The 23,159-nt window shown below is 40.6% G+C and overlaps 1 protein-coding gene and 1 long non-coding RNA gene across 2 annotated transcripts in view; one reads left to right on the top strand and one right to left on the bottom strand.

Moving 5' to 3' along the window:
* Positions 1–23,159, top strand: part of ntng2b (netrin g2b) — a 48,265-nt gene that overhangs the window by 5,127 nt on the left and 19,979 nt on the right. The window contains exons 3-5 of the mRNA XM_033989440.2: positions 3,766–4,409; positions 19,319–19,491; positions 20,848–20,877. Coding sequence (XP_033845331.1) covers positions 3,766–4,409; positions 19,319–19,491; positions 20,848–20,877 — 847 coding nt within the window. The remainder of the gene's footprint in view (positions 1–3,765; positions 4,410–19,318; positions 19,492–20,847; positions 20,878–23,159) is intronic.
* Positions 4,331–23,159, bottom strand: part of LOC129457382 (uncharacterized) — a 46,581-nt gene continuing 27,752 nt past the window's right edge. The window contains exons 2-3 of the long non-coding RNA XR_008649216.1: positions 9,080–9,169; positions 4,331–4,402 (exon numbers count right to left, since the gene is read on the bottom strand). This is a non-coding gene — a long non-coding RNA (uncharacterized LOC129457382). The remainder of the gene's footprint in view (positions 4,403–9,079; positions 9,170–23,159) is intronic.

The following is a 23,159-nucleotide window of genomic DNA, read 5'->3' as shown; positions in this document are numbered from 1 at the left end:
CAAGAGTTTTATTCTTTCATCTGTGTTCAATCCACCACATCCAATTCAAATCAACAAACATTGGCATAGTATATACAAGGGTAGCAACACAACATAGTATTCATTCAGAGGATATCACTCAAAAGGATCTACAAATATAACATGTTTAGAATCGCCCATTACTGTTACGAGGATGTGCTTTACTTAGAAGGACAGATCATAATTTCATGTAATCAAATTGAAATCTCGTAATTCTATACCTCCTCTTAGTCTCACATGAACAAGAGCTTCAGATGTCCAGTTATAGCTACAGTCCCGGCCAGTAGGATGAAACAGAAAAAGCTCACAAAAATAAAAGATTATTGTCATAAGTGAAAAAGCAATATCCTTTTCTGGTCCCCTTTGTGGCCTGTTTAATGGGAGGGTCATTTCATTTGATGTTTCCCCCAAACAAAATAAATTGCGTTCCGTGTGTGCTCCTTCCTTTATTCCCCTTGCTAGCAATATAACCTAGAAACTTCTATATGTGGAGAGAGAAATGAGAGGCGAGCCAGAGCAGGACAACTGGAAATATTTGGGGGACACAGACAGTATAGTTAGGTAGTAGGTGGAGCTGCAAGTTAGTATTGTTTTAGTAGTAGACTAGGAAGAGGTTATTATTTTATTAGTCAGCTCGTCACGTGATTATTTCTATGGCACATTAATACAAATATGGACTGGTTCTATATTTATCTTTTGGCATATGTTCAGATAACCATAATGATAACTAAAATACAATTACAATTATTTTAAGAGTCAACTAGTCACAATTATTCTGATTAATCGTTGAAATCCTAGGAAACTCTTTGGTAATCTTTAGCAATAGTATTAATCCTGTAGTAGTATTAATATGTAATAAAGTCTGTGTAATCCCTCAGTCGTCCAGGTGTGATCCACAGTAAAAACGTAAAAATTTTATATTTTTCTTTTACAACACATAATAAACTGAACTGTTTACGTTACCTGTTTGTATAGTTTTAATTCAAAGTAATGTACCACTCATTATTATTCATGCTTTTTTTAAATACTTCTGGCTTGTTCCATATTTTATAACTTAAAGGGACTCAAAATAATTGCAAGTGTTGGTGGCAAGGTCCATGGTGTTTGTTGTTAAGGCAATCTGAGGTTTAAAAATAAAGACAAATATTTGGTAATGTTGAATATTTTATCTATTATTTTTATCACTATTATTATTTAATTTGTATTAGGTTTGTTTTACACAGACATCTTTGTTTTATTTTATTTTTCCACCACATTTTCTCATTAAAATACAAAGTCATGGCTTGGGCACAGTGTTATGCTTTAACTGATCAGTATTAGGTAAAAGTAGTCACTATCCATGCTGAGTTAAGTACAGTTTGTCTTTGTGGCCTTGGCATGAGGCACTCACTCAACGTCTTATTACACACATTGTTATCCCTCAAATGAAAACAAGGGAGTCACTTTTGGTTGGGGCATCATGGAGGCTGTTGTCGTGGAGACAGGATCCCAGCAAGGATAATTGCTGGAGGGGCTTAGCAGCGCGGGCCACCTGCCGCAGCAGTTGGCCGGGATTTGTGTCTGTGTGTGCGCGTGTCTATGTGTGTGTGTAAAAGCATGTGTGTGTCCTGGCTGAGATACTAGGCCAGGACAGAGCAGGGGCAGGAGGCAGAGCTGGATAAGGAGGACATGGCGCACAAAAGGCTTAAACATAACCCCATGTGTAAGACTCTTTTGGTGGATCAAAGCCCTTCGATATACCATTACCTACATCTCACGGGACGCTGACTTTTAAACATGAAATATTTGGCTGGCATTTTATATATTAAACTAAAATGCACTTAAATCTCAGTTCTTGTATTAGCAGAAAACAAGTGATACTAAATAGGAACAAAATCAAAGCCACAAATCATGCCTAATCCAGGGATATGTAAGAAAGTGATGCCAGGAGTAAAACGCCAACTCAATACACATATCACTGTTATTCCAAGTATTGTCCTAAATAAATTAAAATGAACTTTGATAATATGATATATGGATAGATTATGAAATGTGTTACTATGAAATATATGTTTATGTAGATAGAAGAGAAGAGAACAACACCAAAGCCAAAAATATCTCTTGACAATTGCTAAATGAATACCAAACAAAAAAGACCTTTGACAGTGCACCAAATCATTCATGTTTAAAAATGATGAAAAGCTGCTATTACATTTATTCTTGCATCTTAAAATAGTTTACCAAAAATATACAAGAGTTGACATATTAAGGGAAAGTGTTGGATGTAATGAGTGGCACTACAGTCAACAGGATTATGAGTCTAAGGTCACCCCCAGAACAAGTCTTAATCCCTCCCCGTGTCACACTGATGGAAGTATGTACAGCTCAGTTTAATATCTCACAGACTTCCACTACTACGTTGGTCTGTCACCTTCTAATTACCCCGTGCATTGGCCGCCTTGTGTGAGATTATCTTCCTAAGTGTGTTTGTGCTGCGTCTGTCTTGTCTAAATCAGAGTGCAGGAGATAATTAGGTTATCACATAAAGAACACTGCTGCTGTGTCATTTCCTGGTGTAAAAGACAAATGATGTGCACGTTTTAGACACACCATGGTTTCATTACTGTCTTCACATGTGTTATGATCCTGGATACTACACTTCCATACAGCTATCCTCAGCACCAACTCACAGTTTGCTTATGTGCGGAGTTTTCCCCCGTTCTAGTGTCACCATAAATCAGATGATTTATAATGGCGTCCTCACAGGATTGTAACTTCTGCTTTTGTTATTAGCCCAGTAGAGTGGCTTTGAGTGACTGCTCATTTTCTACACGCTATAGTCCAATGACTCTATTCATGCAGCTCAACTGTTGGAATATGCTACGTTTTGGCCTCATGAGGGAAGAAGTTGTATAAAAGATGCACGATTTAGGCAATGGCAGGCATTTATATTATGCAGTTTAGATCACTTAGAGGAAGATTCTTTAGAGAGAGAGAATCCACTTTAATTAGAACTGGTCAATTATCTTTATGCGAGCCGTTATATGTCAAACTTTTCATTTGCCTATAAATCTGGGACTAAAACAAGATAACTGTGCAGTGCTGATGTTTTTGGGAGATTTAAAACAAAAAAAAAGAGATGTAATCACAAAAATAAACATACTAAAATACCGTTAATACAGTATGATGAGCATAGTGAGTCATTTAACTATTTATAAAAATCATTTGTCCAATACATGTGTGAATAACTACTGACTTTTTTGTTTTTTCTTCTTCTTCTGTTTTTTTCTCTTTTATTCTTTTATAATGACAAAACCTATTCTAGATAAATTACAGATACTGATATGAATACATGCATGAGAAGCCACATCTATTTCTAAATTTGGTGAGAACAACATGTCCACTATGGTGTGTGCAGTAGCCTTTGAAGAGTAAATAATTCTGTTGACTCTCCCCCCCAAAGACTAAAGGAGGAGAGACTTGAAAGTCTTGGCATCGCAAGAACAGCAGGATCAATTCTCCAAAGTTAAAAGTGCAGCTCTCTGCTGTCTATGCAAAGAGAGTGATGATGCACAATCCTCTTGACCTTCACACTTCCTGTTATGTTGTTCTGCAAGTTTACTTTTAAGCTCTGGTATAGCCCTCAGTGGACAGAGCCTGCACTGTAAAGACATGCCTCATTAACACATGCACCATGGCGAAGTTAAACAGTCTGATTTGCAGTTACAGAAAATATTCACTTGCATTTGTATGTTTCTGTCATTGTAGGAGAACCCATACTTGTGCAGTGATGAGTGTGACGCGTCAAACCCAGATCTGGCCCATCCTCCTCAGCTAATGCAGGACCGTGAGCGCAATGGTCTCATCACATACTGGCAGACGGTCACATGGAGGCGCCACCCCGAGCCCCTGCTGGCCAACATCACCCTGTCATGGAACAAGAGCCTGGAGCTCACTGATGACCTGCACATCACCTTTGAGTACGGTCGGCCCACCATCATGGTCCTAGATAAGTCCATGGACCACGGCCGCTCGTGGCAGCCCTACCAGTACTATGCCGACGACTGCCTGGATGCCTTCAACATGCAACCAAAACGAGTGCGAGACCTCAGCCCCACCAACATCACCAGAGTCATCTGCACAGAGCAGTATTCACGCTGGGTCGGCTCTAAGAATGAGAAAAACGTCAAGTTTGAAGTGCGGGCACGGTTTGCTGTGTTCGCTGGGCCCCGATTACAACAAATGGACAATCTGTACACACGCATGGAGAGTATGAAGGGCCTGAGGGACTTCTTCACCTTCACCAACCTGAGGCTGAGGCTCCTCAGGCCGGCCCTCGGAGGCACCTACGTCCAGAGAGACAACCTGCTCAAATACTTCTACGCCATCTCCAACATTGATGTCCCTGCCAGGTCAGAGATGTGCACACACGCTATTATGTCTTCAACGTACACATATTTAGGTTTTAGTTTTGTACAAAATCAAGAAACATCTTTTTAGAAATAATAAACATTTGTAAAGCTTATACTTACCTACAATGTCAAGTTCGGAGGTTGACACTGAAAAGCATATTTTAGCATTATAATGATATTTTGTGACATTTTTCCTGCGTTCTAAAAAGGCATCTGTTCATGACTTGCTTCTCAGGCTTCAGGGAGGGGGAGACAAATGACCTGTGGGTCTTTTTAAAGAGTATTGTTTTAATTACTCTTTAGCGTCAGTGAATAAGAGATTGCCTGTCAGAGGAAAGGGCACATTATTTTATTAACACAGAGAAATGTCCAGTGAAAACATGATAAAATAATGTAAATTATAGTGTTACAAACCTGACCACTAAAATATCAACATCAAAACACATTGTGACAGATAGAGAAAAGAAGCAGGTGACAGACAGGGCCGATACGCTCGCACAGGCAGCGTGATCTGAGGGCGCTGTGTTGACCCCGTCTGTGCCGGCACGGATCCTCGCGGGCCAATGATTAATGACAGAAACATAAGGCATCAGTGGTCCAACGTAAGCCGCCGCTGTGCTCTCTCTGCCAGGGGAGCCGGAAAGCCTTACATGGCATCTTTGTGACAGTGAAGGATGCTCCAGGGCATCACACGCCTGCTTAGCATCAACAAGCCATCTCTCCCACCTCTCAGAATTATTATTCCAATCGATACGGCCGGCTGACATTTCAATGGTATTTAACATGCTTGTTGGGATGGCCCGGAATGGAAGGATGGACGGACGAGTGTGTGTGGACAGGGCCGTGGGTGAAAAAGGGGGGAAATGAGGGAGCGCCGGAGATGATAGCACAGGCTGGAGCGAGGGGTATGTGTTTGATGAAGTCCTGAGTGAACGCTGACACAGCACACACACAAACAAACATCCCCGTGGAGCTGTGTGAAAGAGCCTGCAGGTATTGATCACAGTCACTTTTTAGGCTCAGCACAGAAGCACAGAGAGAGGAGAGGGCATCCAACTGCACCCGGGTCCACCATCCAGCACTTCGACAGATACACATTCATTTTAAGTACTCAAAGTGAACAACCAGGCTCTGTTTTCCAGTTCAAAATACATCACTGTCAAGAGAATATAATGCAGATAATTTGTACTGCACATTCATAGATATATAGAATGGGATTAATCTTTCTACAACATATGAAACATGCACAACCAAATCACCAAAAAACAGTAACCAGGTTTTAATCCAACACATTTTACTGCATGACTAGAAGCATGGCCTTCACTCGAGTCAGACTCAGAAACAAGCTTTTTATTTCTTTGTAATTCAATGGCATCTCCAAACAAGTCAGGCTAAAGAGAAAACATTTTTATTATTTTCACATGTGTTAATTACACCAGAAACACCAGAAGGTTGCAGTAATTCAGACAGCCGTTGCCCTATTTGTCTAAAGGGCCTTGATCACAATGCAGTTAATTTGTCAGGGCCTTTCATTTTGATTTTATTTAGCATTTCTTTGTGCAGTTATCTGAATAATAAGTGTGTCCAACAATTTTCAGTGGCCTCAGACTCAATTCATTTTATTGTTATTGCGTTTGTTTACTCGTGTTGACCTCTTTGGCTGTGTCCATCATTTGGTTCTCACATTTATCACTAATTTGCACCTATCACTACAGAGGTGTAGGCCGATGACAGGGGGCTGCTGGTGCTAGTGTCAGAATGTGCCGGATCTGGTAACAGCTGTTCCAAATTTAGCCCAGAGGAGATGACTGAGGCCAGTACGTCTTCCGCCTCAGCCACCCACACCTACCGTAACATAATCACTAATCGATACGTTATTCTGAGCGGGCAGCAGGAGTATTAGGTGATACTGGCTGGGGGTCCTCAACATACAGTACAATAAAGAGTGTCTGATGCTTACGCTTAGGAAATTGATTTTTTGGGGGCAGGACAATTAGTCAATGTTCCCTGGACAAAAGGCTAAGCTATTTCATCTCATCTTGTCTGGCCTCAGAAGCATATTGGGATTTGCAATGCTTCAAATCTGAATCATGAATATTCCACTCTCCTGGTGCCCGGGCAACAGCTCTTCAGTGAAATGGGATTTATATGAACAAGCACTGGTCACTATTGTAATGAGATATGCTAGAGATATTGATGTACACAGGGTTGAACGCACTTCCTGTCCACATTGTATATACACTGTTCTGAAGCCCTCTGAATGACTGCTTTCAACTTTTCTATTTCATTTATTTCATTTAGTAAAAGGTCTCCTATGGTCTGTGAATCAAACAGGGTCCTTCCTACTACACCTCTGTGCCCTTAGAACAAAAGCAATGAGCACAGTGGTTGAGTATTTACGCTGACACTTCATTGACAAGGTGATGATGCTCTGAAACGTTCTAATGGCTTAATTGTGACAGTATATTGTTTTACGCAATCCTATAGGCTATAATGTTTTTTACACCCAATTCATCAATGTCCATCTGTGCGTGCAATAAAAAAGTGCACATCAGAACGTGACACGAAAAGCTTTAATTCAATCAGAAAAGCACAGCTGCCAAAACTCAGACAATTCAAAGTGCCTTGCCCTAGAGTCAATGGGCAGCTAATGCACGATTTGGCATACATTTAGAGGAAAAATTCTGCCAAGGTTAACTGTTATATGCTACCACAACGATAACCTCAACTCAAAAGACAGGTCCTGAAAGCCTGACGCTCTAGGCTCATTTTACAGGCTGTAGTCACCTTTTAGATTCACCCAAGTAAAAGTCATCTCCTCCATCAAAGACATAGCAGTGTGCCTCAGCTGTGCCATCGTTTAGATCAGTAAAATCACATTGACTGGAGAGCTCAACTTCTAATCGGTGCGTTTAGATTCGTATATGGCAGCCATCTTACCCTCTGTGGCCGCGCTGTGCCATCTATCAGGGCCATTGTTGAACTGCACAGTGAACCTTAGCAGCCCCATGGTTATAGATAAGACAGGGGGTCACGGGTTGGGCCTTTTTAATGAAATAAGCAGCAGGTCGTATGCTCGCTCTTCATAATAGAATAAAAGGAAGGCAGTAAGCTCAGGAAAAGCTAAGTAAGTGGATTAGGCTCAAAGCTCAGGCAAGGAGATGGGGCAAGACGAGGTCTGCATCATATTTCTCTTATCAGTGGCGAGCTTCTCCAACTTCTCCATCTGATCTGATTGCTTGATGGGAGAAGAATGACATTTAAAAGTAGCGAAGTATGCAGTTTCAGCTTCAATTCACAGACGCCGCGGTCAGCAGGGGCAAAAGAAAAACACTCATAAGTTTGTGAATTAATATTGACATATCAATTTCATTTGCGCATCACTGTTAAAAACACGTTTCACAAAATATATTCATATGTCATCACCATTTGGGTATTTGGCATTAGATGATCCAGATAAATAGTATTTGCACCAGTCTGTTAGCCTTAATTACACATGATAAGCCCGGTCTTGTTCAAGGCCTAGACGCTCTCCATCAACTAATTACTTTCCAGTTGTGAAAATGAGTTCACATAAGGCTGCTAGAAAACAGGCCAGCAGCTCGTAAATGAAATGCAGTGAGTTTCTTCAGTCATGTTGTTTGACTCATCTATCTCCATCTATCTGTGTGTGTTCCTCTGTGCTGTCCTGCCCCCCACTGACCCAGCTAATGTGTGCTCTGCTTGTGCCTTCTTCTCACAATCTACAACACAGACACTTTCAAATCAAACTAAGCATACACACTTTATTTTAACGCAACAACCCTCTTTTTTATTAATGTAGCTATGTAACTTTTGTAGAAATGTTATTGCTTGCCGTGGAATATTTCAGAGTATGGCCTTAAAACTATCGATAACATCTCCATCAAGAGCGGGTAGCAGACTCTCCAAGCAATGTTACACAGTGCAGCTTTACAGATTTCTTTATTTGAATATGTAACACCATTTTAAAAGCGGCATTGTTAATGAATCACACTGTGTATGGGTGTAGTGCCAGTCAAATGCTTTTCATCATTCCCACAAGACTATACAGTACTAACAATCTACTTATTACCTGCAAGCGGTAACCTGCAGTGACCCTGATTTGTACTTTTCCAGTGTGACCGCAGCCAGAACTCAGAGCTAATGAGCCTAAATAGATGTATCTGTATGAGGGTTTTGCGTACGTGTTGTTGTAGCGGAGGCATGAATGAACATGACAGGTCTCGAGAAACCGTTAATTCTCTCCACAGATTGCAGCCTCCAGTCTTTTTTGCTGCTCCTGTGAATTTGACTTTGCTAACTGTCACCGCAGTTTTTTTGAAATAATGCCAACTTTTTTATATTATTTGTCCTTTTGCGGAGCGAAGGTGAGTGGATGGAAGGTGTGAAAGCAGGGAGGAGAGAGTGAGGAGAGAGAAAAGGAAGGCAGATGATGGATTAACTTGTAGTTCCATGGGACTAGCTAGGGTGTGTGATTTTGTGATGAATGATGTGAGGTGTGATGCTCGATAAATATTATTCTGCAGTTCACCCACCCACCACAGGCGTCTCTACACCTTTCCTTAATATGTTTTTTTTTTTTTTTTTACTCTGGGTCACAAACGTATGGACAGAAAGTACTCCTCGTGAATGAAAAACGCAACACTTACTTCATGTGAGGAAATCCATGCTTCGTTTTTGTGATCCCTCCCTCTTTTTCTGTGGCTCCTCCCATTTTCAGGCATCTTCCTCTGAGGCAGCTGGAAACAGATCACTTTTTAAATCATTCATGAGCACTGCTTAGAAAAGAAAGGCATGCAGAAAGCACAGGGGCCTGAACGAGGGAAGTGTCATTGTCCTCTCATATGCAATGATTTATGGCACGATGGTTGTAACTGATTTGATAATCACAGTTTATTTCCCCTCAGAAGGTGGAATGTTACAGTCAGCAGTTCCGCCTTCATTCTCACTCTTTTGTTTCACTGATCTTTTTTCCCCACTGCTCTCCCTCTAATAGATTTTCCTTTCTTTTTTACCTTCCAACCTTTGAGCTCATATCCTTTTAAATTCCCAAATACAATAGAGATATTTTCCCCCCATGCCCCTCTGTGCACTGCCTTACCAGCATCTTGCAAAGGGGGAATTTCCTGACACAGTCTTTAAAGCAGAAAAGCATGCTGGGAATTGTGAAAGGAGGACATAGTGAGGAGGGGATAGCCCGGAGAAAGATGGTTGTCTTTTTGGTCCGCTACTATAATAGGCTAAATATTGTGGTGTTTGATGGTGTTTCAAAGTACAGGTGCAATACTGTCACTAGGGAAGTAGTTGACTAAAGAAATTCTTGGCTGACTAAAAACTAAACGCCCTGTGCATCAGCCAGTCGACTAGCAAGAGGCATGAGATTGGCAAAAGCTGTAATTATTTATGGTTGTTGCACTATGTACTGTATATATAAGCTTCTTCATAAGTAGGACAATGGCAGATTCAAGTGTAGAGACACCCCCAAAACTCCAGCTCATTCACTTCATGCATTCTACCCTCTGTTGTTGGTCATACAAACCTTTTAAAGTGACTAAAAGATTAAAGCCTTACTGCCATAGACTGTATAAAGAAGTGGACTAAGTGAGTGTGACGTCACCCATAGCATTCGAGGCTTGTAGTTATGGGGGAGAATTTGGAGCCGAGTTGCATATTAGGAATTCCAACTGTGAGTATCATAGCAACCAAAGAGCCAATCCAGAGCGAGGCTGCTGAAAGTAGCGCCTCTTCCCGCCCGCACCACTGGTTTAGCAGAGAGCGGCCGCTTAGCAACGCTGTCAATCAAATCTGTTGCTAATGCTAGAGGGAAGAGCGAAGGCACCTGATTTGTCTGTTATCAACGTTCATATCATGATTTACAGACACAATAGTGAAATGAAATAAAAACACAAGGATCATGTAAAGAGGGTGAATACGAACATTTTAAGACCAAAATGACGAGAGAGAGAGAAGGTCGACAATTTTTCAATGTAAAATGAATCGGAGCCAGAGTCGATGGAGCCAGAAGTGCGTCCATGATCACTTCCTATTTGGAACGCAGCGGCTAGCAGGTTAGCTATGTCCATTTATATATAGTCTATGCTTACACTGGAAATAATTGCTCATTTATAACTTTTTATCAATCTTGCAAGAAATTATGTGTATGGCAATGTAAGTGTCACATTAGATATACAGGGTGTCCACAAAGTTTCTTGATAATTTAAAACATTTATTACAAAGGCAATCAATAAGATATACTAATCAGACTCGTTCTATTGTACTCAGTGGTTTTCCAAAGTTTTTACCTTGTTTACCTAGTTTTTTTTAGCTGTGGTGCCACATACAGTATTCAGTCAAAAGCTCAAGGTAGCCATTTCTTAGGGGTTCATTCAAAAAGATGCCTCTTTAATCAACAGGATGCCTGAAATACAAAAATGCAATGTGATTAAAAACCTTTATAACCACTGAGTACAATAGAACAAATCTAATTAATATATTTTATTAATTGCCTTTGTAATTACATTTTATGGACACCCTGTATATAATTTACGGTGATTCTGATCTAAAAAGGAAGGAGATATTGCAAAAAAAAAGGTAAAGACCAACATAGACGCGTTTTTAAGTGACAGAGCTCATTATTACTGGATGAACACGAACACATCACACTATTCAAAAATAACCGTTTAGGTCATTTTACATTGATAGGAACTCTGTAAATGAGTGCTTTCAATGCTCTCAATGATCACAAGTACTATCCCGTTACACAATAACTTTCCCAACAACACAGTGCTTGCTCATGCGCCAGGATCCAATTTCTGCTTCTGAAATTGTTTCCCTTGTTTCCCTTACTCATTACTTTGACAACACAAAAAGTGGTAAGCTTCTCAAAGTGATTAGCGGATCTGTGCCACTTGAGTTTTTAAATATAAATATAATACAAAACAAAACACAGTACGCAGTTATTAAATTATAGAGGGATCACCATGCCAGATCACCATGGCCAGATCACACCAGTGTTAATATTGTGGATGCACTGTGGATATATTAAAAGTCCAGCTCAGGACTCTGAAGGCAGAAGGTGGAAACTTTATTGGTCTTGATTTGATCCCTCCTGAGTAACTACATTTATTAAAGCAATACAAACGTCCAGCTGAGGCTAAACTTTAATTTTGTCTACATGAGCCGCAGAGGTTATGAGCTATAGAACTATATATGAAGTGCCACACCCCACTGTTAAAAGCATGATTATTTTACTGGCATGTGTAGAATTAGAGAGAAATCAGTGTTAATAACGAGGCAATTAAATGTATCCAAACATTTGACGATAAGTTAGCAGCTGAAACAAAGTAAATGCATCTCATAACTTTACTGTCAAATAACTCAACTATATGGAGCAGTAATAGATCCATTAAATCCAGTGGACAGTCATAACTACATATTGGCAAAGAAATATTTCAGACATTTCTCTATAAAACACTGCAATATTGTTCTCGATCCCTGTTTTCTTGTTGCAATTTTAGTTTAGTTTGAGTGCATGTGGTAATTGTTTCTGGCCTCCTCTGTTGACACCTCCTGTCTGCCTGCGAGCCTGCGGCTGGAGATGGGCTAACTCTTTCTTCACTGACTAATGATGTTCTCAGTCTCAAGGTTTTGTGGATAATTATATTAACCCTTGTCCTCTGGCTGATCTGTTCACTGAGTAGTCCCAATGTGCTCACTACAGCTGCACAAAACCAGCGCATATGTGTTTAGTGGTTACCAGCGCTGACTTTTAAAAGACTTTTTACTATTATTTACAGCAGCCGCAGCGTGAAAAATGAGGTGCATGGGTGAGGGCCTGCGGGCACAGTTTTCCAAATGCGTTGGCACACTCATTTATAACAGCATGCCTTTAAACATTAGCAGTTCAGAAGTGAGCTGTGAAGTTCACATGGCGACCATATTGTCCCTGAGGAGGGGGCTTCTTTCTTCAGTGTGCCGACTGAGTAAAGCACACAGACATAAACATCCACTGGGGTCTAAGAACTCTCTGGGGGGCTGTACAAACCTGGGCCCGAATCCTGTCACCACACTTTCTGTCTCTTCATCACTTTTCATCCTCGTCTTCTTTAGGAGCAGCTTGTGTCTTTAAATAAAGGGATGTATAATAACGTCCCACCCAATTCCCCGTCTCCCCAGGTGTTAGTCTTTGCAATAGTGTTCATTAAAATGAATTCTGCTGCAGTAAGGGCTCCACAGGGAGGACAGACTAATATCAAGCTGGATGGTCTTAGGACGGTCAATGCAGGACACGCTGAAGCCAACCTCTTCTTCAGTCCAAGATTATATTTGACACGAAATAAGACATCTATCTTTCAAAATTTTGACAATGAAAATCTCAATAGTCTGTGGATTATATGTGGGTTTGTGCTCTAATCCTAATCACAAGAGTAACATTTGTGACAATGACAACGGCGGATTGGGGTTGGAAGTATAGGTTATTTTGGTGGTTACATTAATTTGACCACAACTACATGTAAAAAGAACTAGAAGCTGCTATATGCAATATATAGGTTTTGTGTGTTTCTATTCCTTCAAAGTTTATCCCAAACAGTGGCATTTACAGGGCTAACATGGAGCAGCCAGCGCATGGCGCTGTTTCACAAACACACTGCATTCAGAGAAAGTGGTCCTCTGAGGTCTGAGCTGGAGAACAAGATGTGCCCATGCACACTCCATTATTTAGTTATTTAGTCCTGTGCATGGCGTATACTATACTTCAGAGAGCAGGTAGCTCAAAGTAGGCCTCTGACGCCATTGCAGTTCTCTACATAAGAAGATTTAGCCAATCAGAGAGCTCCTCCGGACTCGGAGAAAGGCATGCACGCAATAGCCATTTACTGTATCCTGTGTAAATAATTCAGGCATATGCTAAGTCACACAGTGGGTCTGACGGTCGCCTAATGTATTTAGTGCAGGGAAAACCAAACAAACTTAACTGAAGCAGCTTACATAATGAATCATCATTATCATCAGTCACATGAAGGATGGAGATGACACACAAGGTTTGGGTTACAAAGGCAATCAAGGTCATCTCTCCTTCCTGAATAATTTAAGTCTTTTTGCTGGACAGTTTGCTTCCCTTTTTATTTTGTTGCCAAAAAATCTTGGGATGACCTCTCAACATTGAAGCTCTGGAGTGCATTTGTGTGTGTGTGAGTTTTGTTTGAGAAAATTGGACACTGCTGCAAACAAGCAATCCCCAAGGCCTGTCTCTCACTCCCAGAGTTGCTCTGCTCCAAAGTATTTCTCCTGCCGAATGCTTCTGGAAAATACCCCAAAAGCCGAAGCAGCGAAGGCAGGAGGATAAAAGATGGTGAGAGAGAGCGGGGAATGTGTGTTGAACATCTGTTGTTGACATCTTTTATGAGATAATGATAGATAATGAGACAGAAGAGATGATTTGTTTAGGAATTACATTACCAACAGTTGTAATAGTGGGGCCTGATGAGTTTTACAAAGTGAACCAATGTAATAATTTGAGATTGTGAAGAGTTACAGTAATGGGCTTAAGTTATATTTTCTGTATTATCCCTCCATCGTTAAAGCTGTTGTGACTGAGGAATGCAACATCTGCCTTTCTTTGTAAAGAGGAAATTCTAAGATCAGCCCAGGACTGGATAATTTAACTCGAGCCGCAATGTGAATTTCAGTATCTTTTAATGAAACTCACTTTTTTCTACTCATCCCACCTGCTTTAGGGGTCACTTATAGATCATTGTAATGCTCTGTTAAAGAGACTTCAAATGTGCGGAAAAAAGGACAAAGGTGCACAGAAGGAAGAGGTGAGGCGGTGGGGGCAGAGACCAGGTGAGGCGCGGGGGAGGGACGCGTGTCTAAATGGTCTTTTGCGCTGCTCCGAGACAGCGTACTCGAGGAAAATTGATCTCTCGCCTTTCACCAACAGAAATTTATGAAGCTGGAACATAAATGCAGTCATGTCCAATTAGCTCTGGTGAATTTACGAGGTGCGGTGAAAGGGAGGAAGTGGGAGGGGAGGAGGTGATAAAGACTTCAGTTGAAGCCAATAAAGCGTGCAGCTGATCAATGGGCTCAGCTCCCCCCTCTCGCCTGGTCACTGAGCGCTCCTGGTCAGAGATATAATGCTTATATTTAATGCCGATCTATTTTTTTTATTTTGAGGTTATGCCCTGGTAATATTTCTAAATTGCAGAAATATAGCCTTACAACCGGACTCATTTGTCTTCTCTCTGGGCAAATCTACAGCTATTTAAATATCCTACAAACTTTTAGCTTTTTGCTGTTGATGCACAGCCGAGCAGGGAGGACTTTTACCTAGTTTGTGTAATATGAGCAAATGCAGATCTGCCGATACCAGTAGACTATGGAGGAATAGAGTTACTGAGGAGCTGACAAATCAATGCTGACAAGAGGATTAAGGCAGCAAGGATCATTTCCTGTATCTCAGTTTTAAAAATCTGATGATTAATGGCCACAATGACAAGGAAGAAAAGCTTATAAACCTTCTCTCAATGTGCTGATGATAAGTCTATATTAAGCTGTAAGATACAATGTGCGTGACGGGCTCGTATAACAGCTGTTTTGAAAGGGGCGGAAAATTATATTATACGTATCCTGTTCTGAGATTTAGTTGGTTTGGAAAGCAGTACTTGATTTACTTCATAAACAATAATATATGCGTCCACAATAACTGATTTTCGGAAAGTTAATGCGACACTTGCTAAGAGTTATTGAGTTAAACTGAAACAGGGAGTTGACAAGTAACAAAAAATCTGAAAAATAACACGTGTAAAAAGGTAAACCACAGAACTGACAATATTTTATGGAGTTTAATTGAGAAGTGATCCAGTGGGAGAAGGACACAGCGCTAAGAGGAAGAGTGAGAGAAAGATAGTGGTGTCCCTGGAGAGACATGTGGATGTGCGTCTACAGTAAGGAGACAGATAAAGCGCCATTAACTGCTGCTTCCAGCTGCTTTTTCAGACGTTGCCACCACATGACTCCCCCTTGATGTTTGTTTATCTTTCTTTTTATTTAGACTCCTAATTGCTGCATGTGTGCTGCCGGAAACAACGCAGCCCCTATCACTAACACGAGCAAACACACTGAGAAGAATGGACACAGTGTGATGTGCACAGACCAGCTCACGCAAAGAAAAGAACAGCATTTCAACTAGTCAACCACTTTTTAGATCAACCGTTAATCAATTTATCAGAATGTTTTTAGAAGATGCGCCTAAAATGAGACGTCTAACTGCTCTAGTAACACTAATGCTCCTCTTGACTGTGTTATATAGCCACATCTTTAAAGATACGCAATGTAACTTTTTGGTTTAGGGTCACTGCTTGTCTCCACTGATGTCATTGGTTTGAGTTCCAGAGTGTTGCATCTATACACATCTATCTTCCAATTTCATTCCAATTCAAATAGCAGTGCTTAAATGGCTAAAAACATCCTAAAAAAAAAAACATATATATTCTTACATGAGCAGGGGGTGTTTCTTAATACAAAAAAATAACTGAACAGTAACTTGACCTGGTAGCGTCACCTTGGATTAGATAAGATACGTTTAATGCCATATGGGACATCTAGCCAATCATATAACAGCTCCATGGAGACAAAAATGACAGAAAAGTTACATAGTGCACGTCTAAATTAAATTAGATGAGACTGAGATACTGCTGATCATGACTGTACTAAATAATGATCTCACAAACACTACACTGAAAACTCATAAAAGAAGTAAACAGTAATATGAAAATGAATGTCTTACTATGAGCGTCTTTATTACACAAAATGACCCGTGCTGCACTGACTGGAGCCTGGACAAAGACCTTAAAGTAGTTAAGCTTTTGTTAAACCCAGAGCTTACACGGGGCAATATAGCTCTTGTTTTTCCTCTATAGTTCCTTGTTGTTTAAATCAAATATTTTTAGGAGAAAAGCCAAACATCTTAATAAAACAAGATGTCGCTAACAAGAGATTTATTTATTTATTTATCAAAGCAAATCAATGGATAGACTCAAAAGACAGGGGCACAAGATGTGACGTAAACAACATAATATTACATAAGGTATAAATAGTATACTCTTGCTGATGGAACCCTAAGGCACACCTCACATAAAAATAACTTTCTTTGATCAGCTCGGGAGATGCATTGTAAGCACTCAATAGAAAGCAATTAGCCGTGAATGGTTTCTGAACAAGAGACTTGGACGGACACTGCTAAAATATTTATTAAAACAAGTCCAAACACACAATTAACACAGGTAATTAAAGTAGCACATTGCATGCTCTGTTTTAAAAGCTGCGAGGAAGGCGTACATCTCTAGTCCTCTATTTTCTCTGAGCACACCAGACTTGCTCGTCTTGTTGTGCGAGTAAACAGACAGTATACTGATGGATCCAGCTGTCCCGTCTTAACTTTCCTCACAACTCCCACTTTGATGACTTTACAGTGGAGTAGACATCTTGCACATTAACATACCATTGTGCCCATGTATTATTTGTGCACGGAGGGACCCAGTAGAGAGGATCCAGAGAAATCCCAGTACAAGCTGTCATCCGAAAGAGAGGAGGCAAAAGACACGCAGAGCTTGAGAAGTCTGGAATGTCACATCACTCATGCGGAAGAAGCTGGAAAGTACTTTGAGTTATCCTGAGCAGGCACAAAGCAGGTCAAGGAGACTGGAGATTGTAAAAGTTTTAACCTGCAAGACTGGACAAAATGTAGACAGAGTTTTGTTGTTGTTGTTTTTGCTGTTAAATTGATCAAATGATAAGTGATAAATGAATCTAAAAATCACAGGTTAAAGCATAATTTTAGTTTAGGTGTTGAAAATGCAATAGGATACACATAAAGAATATATATTGTGCTGACAAGATTTGGTAAAGAAATTGAAATATAATACGTTATGATCGTTTTTTAAGCTTATTATGATTAGTGGTGTTCAGCAGCCTCTAATGCAACTGCAAACTCAGGCTCCCTTAATTGACAAGCGGCTTAGGCCATTTCCGCTTGTTCGCTCCAGCCATTAGGTCTGTGAGCTACAAGCAGCTCAGTGTATACCTTAAAAATCACTCTGCTCTTAGGTATTGATTTTAAACTACAACTTCCAGATCGTGCACTCAGCAGAGCCTCCACACTGATGATGAGACAGATGAGATTTATCACTGAGAGGCGCTGGAGATGAGAGCCAACGCTGTCACTCACTCAGCGCGGGCATTAGTCACAACGGCTCCGCTTGTGTGATCTGGTGTCTGTCATCCATGCTCAAGAATAAATGCACCACGAGAAGGAGAGGCACGCTCACACACACCTGTCTTCTCCGCACACTTTCACTCTCCCTGCACACACAATTTGCCGCCATAAAAAGAGATGTTCAATTTCCTTCCTTTGCTAAGTGGACAGCTCGTGTCCTTCAGAAAGCATACAGAAACAAGGCCTTGTCGCTGAATGGATCCTCGCTGGCGTCTCCTGTCACCTCATGCAGGTGATCAGAGAGGATTGTGGGTAATTTATAGCACAGCAGGCAAGCAACCACGTCGTCATGATCGACTGGCTCAATTTTTCTAAGTGAGGCTAACTGCGTGTTTCTAAGTTTGATAAAGTTATGAAAGTAACTGTGCTTAAGAAAAAAAATATGATGAGGAAGCCAAGATTAGTGTGTGGAAGGAAGATTGAAGTAGTCATCTCACCAGAATACAGGGGCCATTCTTTGAATATTTGATGCAGACGGATAGCTGTTCACTCCAGTGGAACAAACTGGATTGGAGTCCAGTCAGTCGTCTGGAAAAGGCTGTAATTTAAAGTCGTATCCAGCGAGTGTCCTTAAGATCCTCATTTCCTTCTAAATAAAACCCCGTGGCCTCTGGATCTGCCCACCTGGGTTCTGCCCTCAGCCAAGGTCACATCTGCATCCACACGCACTTACACATTTAAATCACCCAAACATCAAATCATACGGCCGGATAAAAGAGCAATCTCACCCCCTCAAATTACACTCCCCATGTTTTTACTTTAGCTTAACCTCTTATTGAAATATTTACATAAGATTTACTTGGCATTTGAAAAATCAGAAGCTTTGTGACTTAAAAAAAATGCTCACTTTTAAGAAATATACTAAAACAAAATGTGTTAATAACTGTGAGAAAAGAATATGCGCCGTGTTCAGACTCATAAACTAAAGGTGGTGTCACAAAACCATAAAATAAAAAGAATATAAAGTCGCAGTGCACTTTAATGTAAAACACACTTTGAATCCTAATCACTGAGGCACAATGATCAAATCACAAAGGCTGCAATGATTTAGATTATTGAATGTCCTCTGCAAGGAACACATTTTGCACCTGTAGTTTAGACCTCTATGAAATGTTCTGAAATGCATGAGATTGAGATTATTATTGTATTAGTTTATCAATTTATATTTTCATGTTGTCTCAAATGTCACATATAACTTTTGCATAGTGATTTTTTTCCCTCAAAATCATGCAGTCCCAGTGAGTTACTTATTCCTCACTTATCTTATGCTTTCTGAACATCTTAATTAATCACTGCAATGAGTTTACAAGTGAATTCCACAAGTTTCAGAGACGAGTGTGGAGTCGCTTTTTGATGATCGGACAATGAAACGCTTTTAAATAAATGCACACAGCAAACTTATTTTGACTTCAAGAGCTGTTTATTCAATATGTCTGTACTAAAGCAAGGCATATTTTGCTCAAACACATGGTAAACTATTTTATAATTCCTCCATTTGAGGCCAAACATCAGTAGAATCAGCCTCTAATATTGAATTCTACTGTCACTCCTCCCTTGTCTCCTCACACTCCTCTGTCTCACCTGTCTTCTTCTTCTTCTTTTCCTACAGGTGTAAGTGTAACCTCCATGCCTCTCAGTGCCTGCTGATGGATGGGAACCTCCAGTGCCAATGTGAACACAACACCACGGGCCAGGACTGTCAGCGCTGCAAGAAGGGCTTCAAGGCCAAATCATGGAAGGCTGGTTCCTACCTACCAACGCCTAACGGAACTCCCAACACCTGTACGTACCCGTTACACATGATGCACTATAGCAAATGCAAAATGGGGGAAACAGTGTAGTGTCTCTAGTGCAAACTGTCACTGTGGCCTTCACTCAACGTGCTAAAATGTTGGCGATAAATGGAGAAGGCGATGGCGTAGATTGTCAGCCAAGCATGGACTGATTAAACTATGCACTGTAGTAATAAGTAAGCAATTCTTTTTTCTTTTTCAACATAATAATCACTCTGAAATCAACCTGGAAATGTACCTAAGTCTACAAGGATGTACCAGGGTGATGTCCATTTTTATTTTCATCATAGTTGTGAAAAGTTTCCATCTTTTATTTGCTCTTTCTTTCTTTCACTTCTAGCTTCACCCAATATAAAGATCTCGATATTTGTAGAGGGCTAAATATGTTTCTGGAGTGATCAGCAGCTGTGCAATCTGCTTACAATCTAATTTGGCTTGTTACAAATGCAATGACTATTTCTATGCATCCACTTAAGCACTGCACAAGGGTGAAAGGATAGAGAGCATCCTGTGCCAAGTGCCATCGTGTTAAAAGCTGTTTATGAGAAGTGCTGCTCTGCTCCGTCTCATTAGCTGCAATTACATCCCTTATAATAACAGATGTTCATATGTTAACTTAAGCCTCTAATTATGTTTATCATATTTAGTTAATCAGAACATAAATACTGTTTTCTAGCATATACTCGGTGGTTTTCAGCAGTTTTAGATCAGCATTGGGGCGGTGCAGTAAAACTAGTGCTTAGAGCGTTGTCACCGGCTCAAACGCAGGAAAGCAGAACGTCTCAATGCGATGACGGGAGTGTGTGGGGGGAAATCCTCTCTCCAAGTGTAGTCAGCTACAGTAGCTAGCTCTGATAAAATAATAATCTAGGGCAGCCCCTCCCACCCCCTCCTCTCAGTTGGAAAAAGAGAAAAAAGTCCACCTCGGCTGCATCAACAAGAACGCTTCCACGGTCATTAGCGATAGTTTCTAAAGGTAGTTGCAGTTTTCCTCGCACTTCAAAAAATGTCTACTTGTTACTGTACTAAGCAAGATCCAATGGAACTGATATCTCATGTCTTTTTCACAATCTACTTCAAAGTCTTGCCCCATAAATATGTTATAGAAAAAAAAACCTACATGTGATGACCACCTTTTAATGTTTAAAGGTCAAAAATGGGGAGGGGTCTCATTACTCTTGTATGAAAGGTTATCCACAAGCCCCCTTTTATTCCTCTCAAATAGCTCCTAAGCTTTCTCTGCCACCTGAGTCTGACAAACGAGCTTGAGTCAAGTCTTTAGGCAAATTGAATGCATAAATAAACACACTCTCATCTGTGTGTTTGTTTCACCTTCTCTTTTTAGGTGCAATTGCGGGTTCTCCCTCCGGTTCAAGTAAGTTACTGAATGCAACCACCTAATCTCTTTTCTACCTGTTCTGTACTTTATCTTCCGCACTCAACTCCCTCCACCCTGTTTGTAGTCCACTTGTTTTGTTTTGTTTTTTCTTTCTCTGCTGCAGCTCTGGCATACGCATGCTTCATTATTAATAGGCCTCGCTGTTGTTGCGTCCGTTCATCACATCACATCACACTAACCTGCACAGGAGGAATTCTTCCACAGTTGCTCCTATTTAGAGAAACGACATGGGAAAATGAATGGAGAGTGTGGAGTGGACGAGGCGTTTCAGCAACACAAAGCAGCGAGGAGTGAGGGATGTGTTAGTGTGTTGTAATGCAGTGTGATTCCGGATGAGGAGCAGAGGGAGGCTCGGAATAAAAGGGAATTTGATTAGGGGATTCTCTCGGTGGAGACGCTCCCGGGCGCGTAGCTGTTAGACAGAAACGATCGGCAAAGTGGCAGCATCAACCCTGACAGCTCTGGGCTCTTCTCCACATGGTCCAGCAGTAAAAGGCTGATGCTTGGCTAGACTCAACAATTGGGCCGCAGTGCACAAGTGAGCTTTTCAAATTAAAGACAATTGTGGAAGTTGCTAAAAGAAACAACATACTGATACTGATGAGAGGCTACCTTGTTAAAGGATAATCGTTATCCACAACACTGTGACCACCAACCGATACTTAAAGCCATTATGTTGTATCAAAAGTGATCTGTTCTTTGTCGTGGCATATTTATGGGTTCATCTTACTGTTGTATGCAACGTTTTGAGGCCTGTTCCCCATTCAACAGACTACTTTAAATTGTTAATCATTATGGCAATCGTCTAAAGTTGTCATCATTCCAAAGCCCTGAACAGAACAAGGAACGCAATAGAACTATCATTAAAACTACAGTAGCAATTTTGCAATAGTATGGCACACTCTAATTCTTCCTCCCACAGCATAAGACGACAAAAACAATATTTGGCTACCACTGCCGACTACAGTATACACTTTTTTGTAGTGAACTTCATCTTTGAAGCACTGTAGTCTGGCAAGAATACGGCAATCCTAATGGTGAATGTTTCTGCAGTCCAATTATCATTATTAACGTGCATTATTTCGCTTCTCTCTGCATGCCAACTTGTTTCTGACAAGTGGGCCGAACTCCTACTCATCGTGTTCATGTTAATTTCTTACCTTTATCTCATTTACTGGGCACAGTAGTCGAAGATGAAATGGAGAGTGGATTCCAGCATGAAAGAGAGCACGTTGCGGTTGATAACGCGGAGGGTCACTCTCAAGGTCAAACAAGGACACACGGAGCCCCTCTTGAAGGTACAGAGAAGTAGATGTGCAGTAGAGTAGCTGTAGCAAAAGACAAGAACTGTGACAAAGCAGAATAGTGTTTGCCCCAATAGATGTTCAAGTAGTGTGTCCTGTGCTTGTGTAAACACCATTCATATTTCATGTATGGACTCCTTCGATAGACATAGTTTTGGTAGGATGCTAACGTCAGATATGGGTTGTCTTCAGAGTATAGATGTCAAATATGGAAATTCAGACTTTATTTGTTCTGACTGACTGACTTTACTGTAAAGTGGTGCTCGAACCTCGCCTGGCCTCATGCTAAATTTAAACCTGCCATCTTGGTAAGGCAGCGAAAGTTTACATAAAAGCACTTTAGAGATCGGGGCATGTAGGGAGTTTCGGGCGTGGCTTGCAATGTCTTCACTTTCTTCCTTTTCAGAAAAAGGAAATCCATTAAGAGTGTTTGTTAAACAGCTCAGCACTTTTGTTGTTTGGCTGACAACAGTAGGGAACTCAAAGAATTCACTGATTAGCTGTGATTTACGGAGAGCTGACAGAAGCTTTAACATGCATAAACAAGGCCACAGTCCTTTGTAAGCTTTAAAAAGGCTGCTGCACGGAAAGCCAATCTTACATTGTTTTTGACTTTCAACTTGTAACGGAAAGAGGTACATTTAAAGGTAGGGTATGCAGTCTTAAAAAGGTACTGCAAATGAATCTGGCATACAGAAGATAAAAATACATTACATTACACACATACATTTCAACATTAACTTGGCCATCATGTAAGATTTGCAAAAATAAAGCAATATTACAATAGTTATCAGCAAAAGCAATACTTCTTTGAACATTTACCTTGTATCTGAGGACACGGATGCCACACAACTTACCTTTAATGTTATAGTTCTTGTATGCAGCGGTGGAATACTGCACTGCACTGGAATCAATGACTGCTCCATTGAAAAAGAGAGCACTGTGCACTGGTGT

The sequence above is a fragment of the Periophthalmus magnuspinnatus genome, chromosome 23 (assembly GCF_009829125.3).
Source record: "Periophthalmus magnuspinnatus isolate fPerMag1 chromosome 23, fPerMag1.2.pri, whole genome shotgun sequence".
Classification (NCBI taxonomy): Eukaryota; Metazoa; Chordata; class Actinopteri; order Gobiiformes; family Gobiidae; genus Periophthalmus; species Periophthalmus magnuspinnatus.
This window is presented reverse-complemented; position numbering and strand designations above follow the sequence as displayed.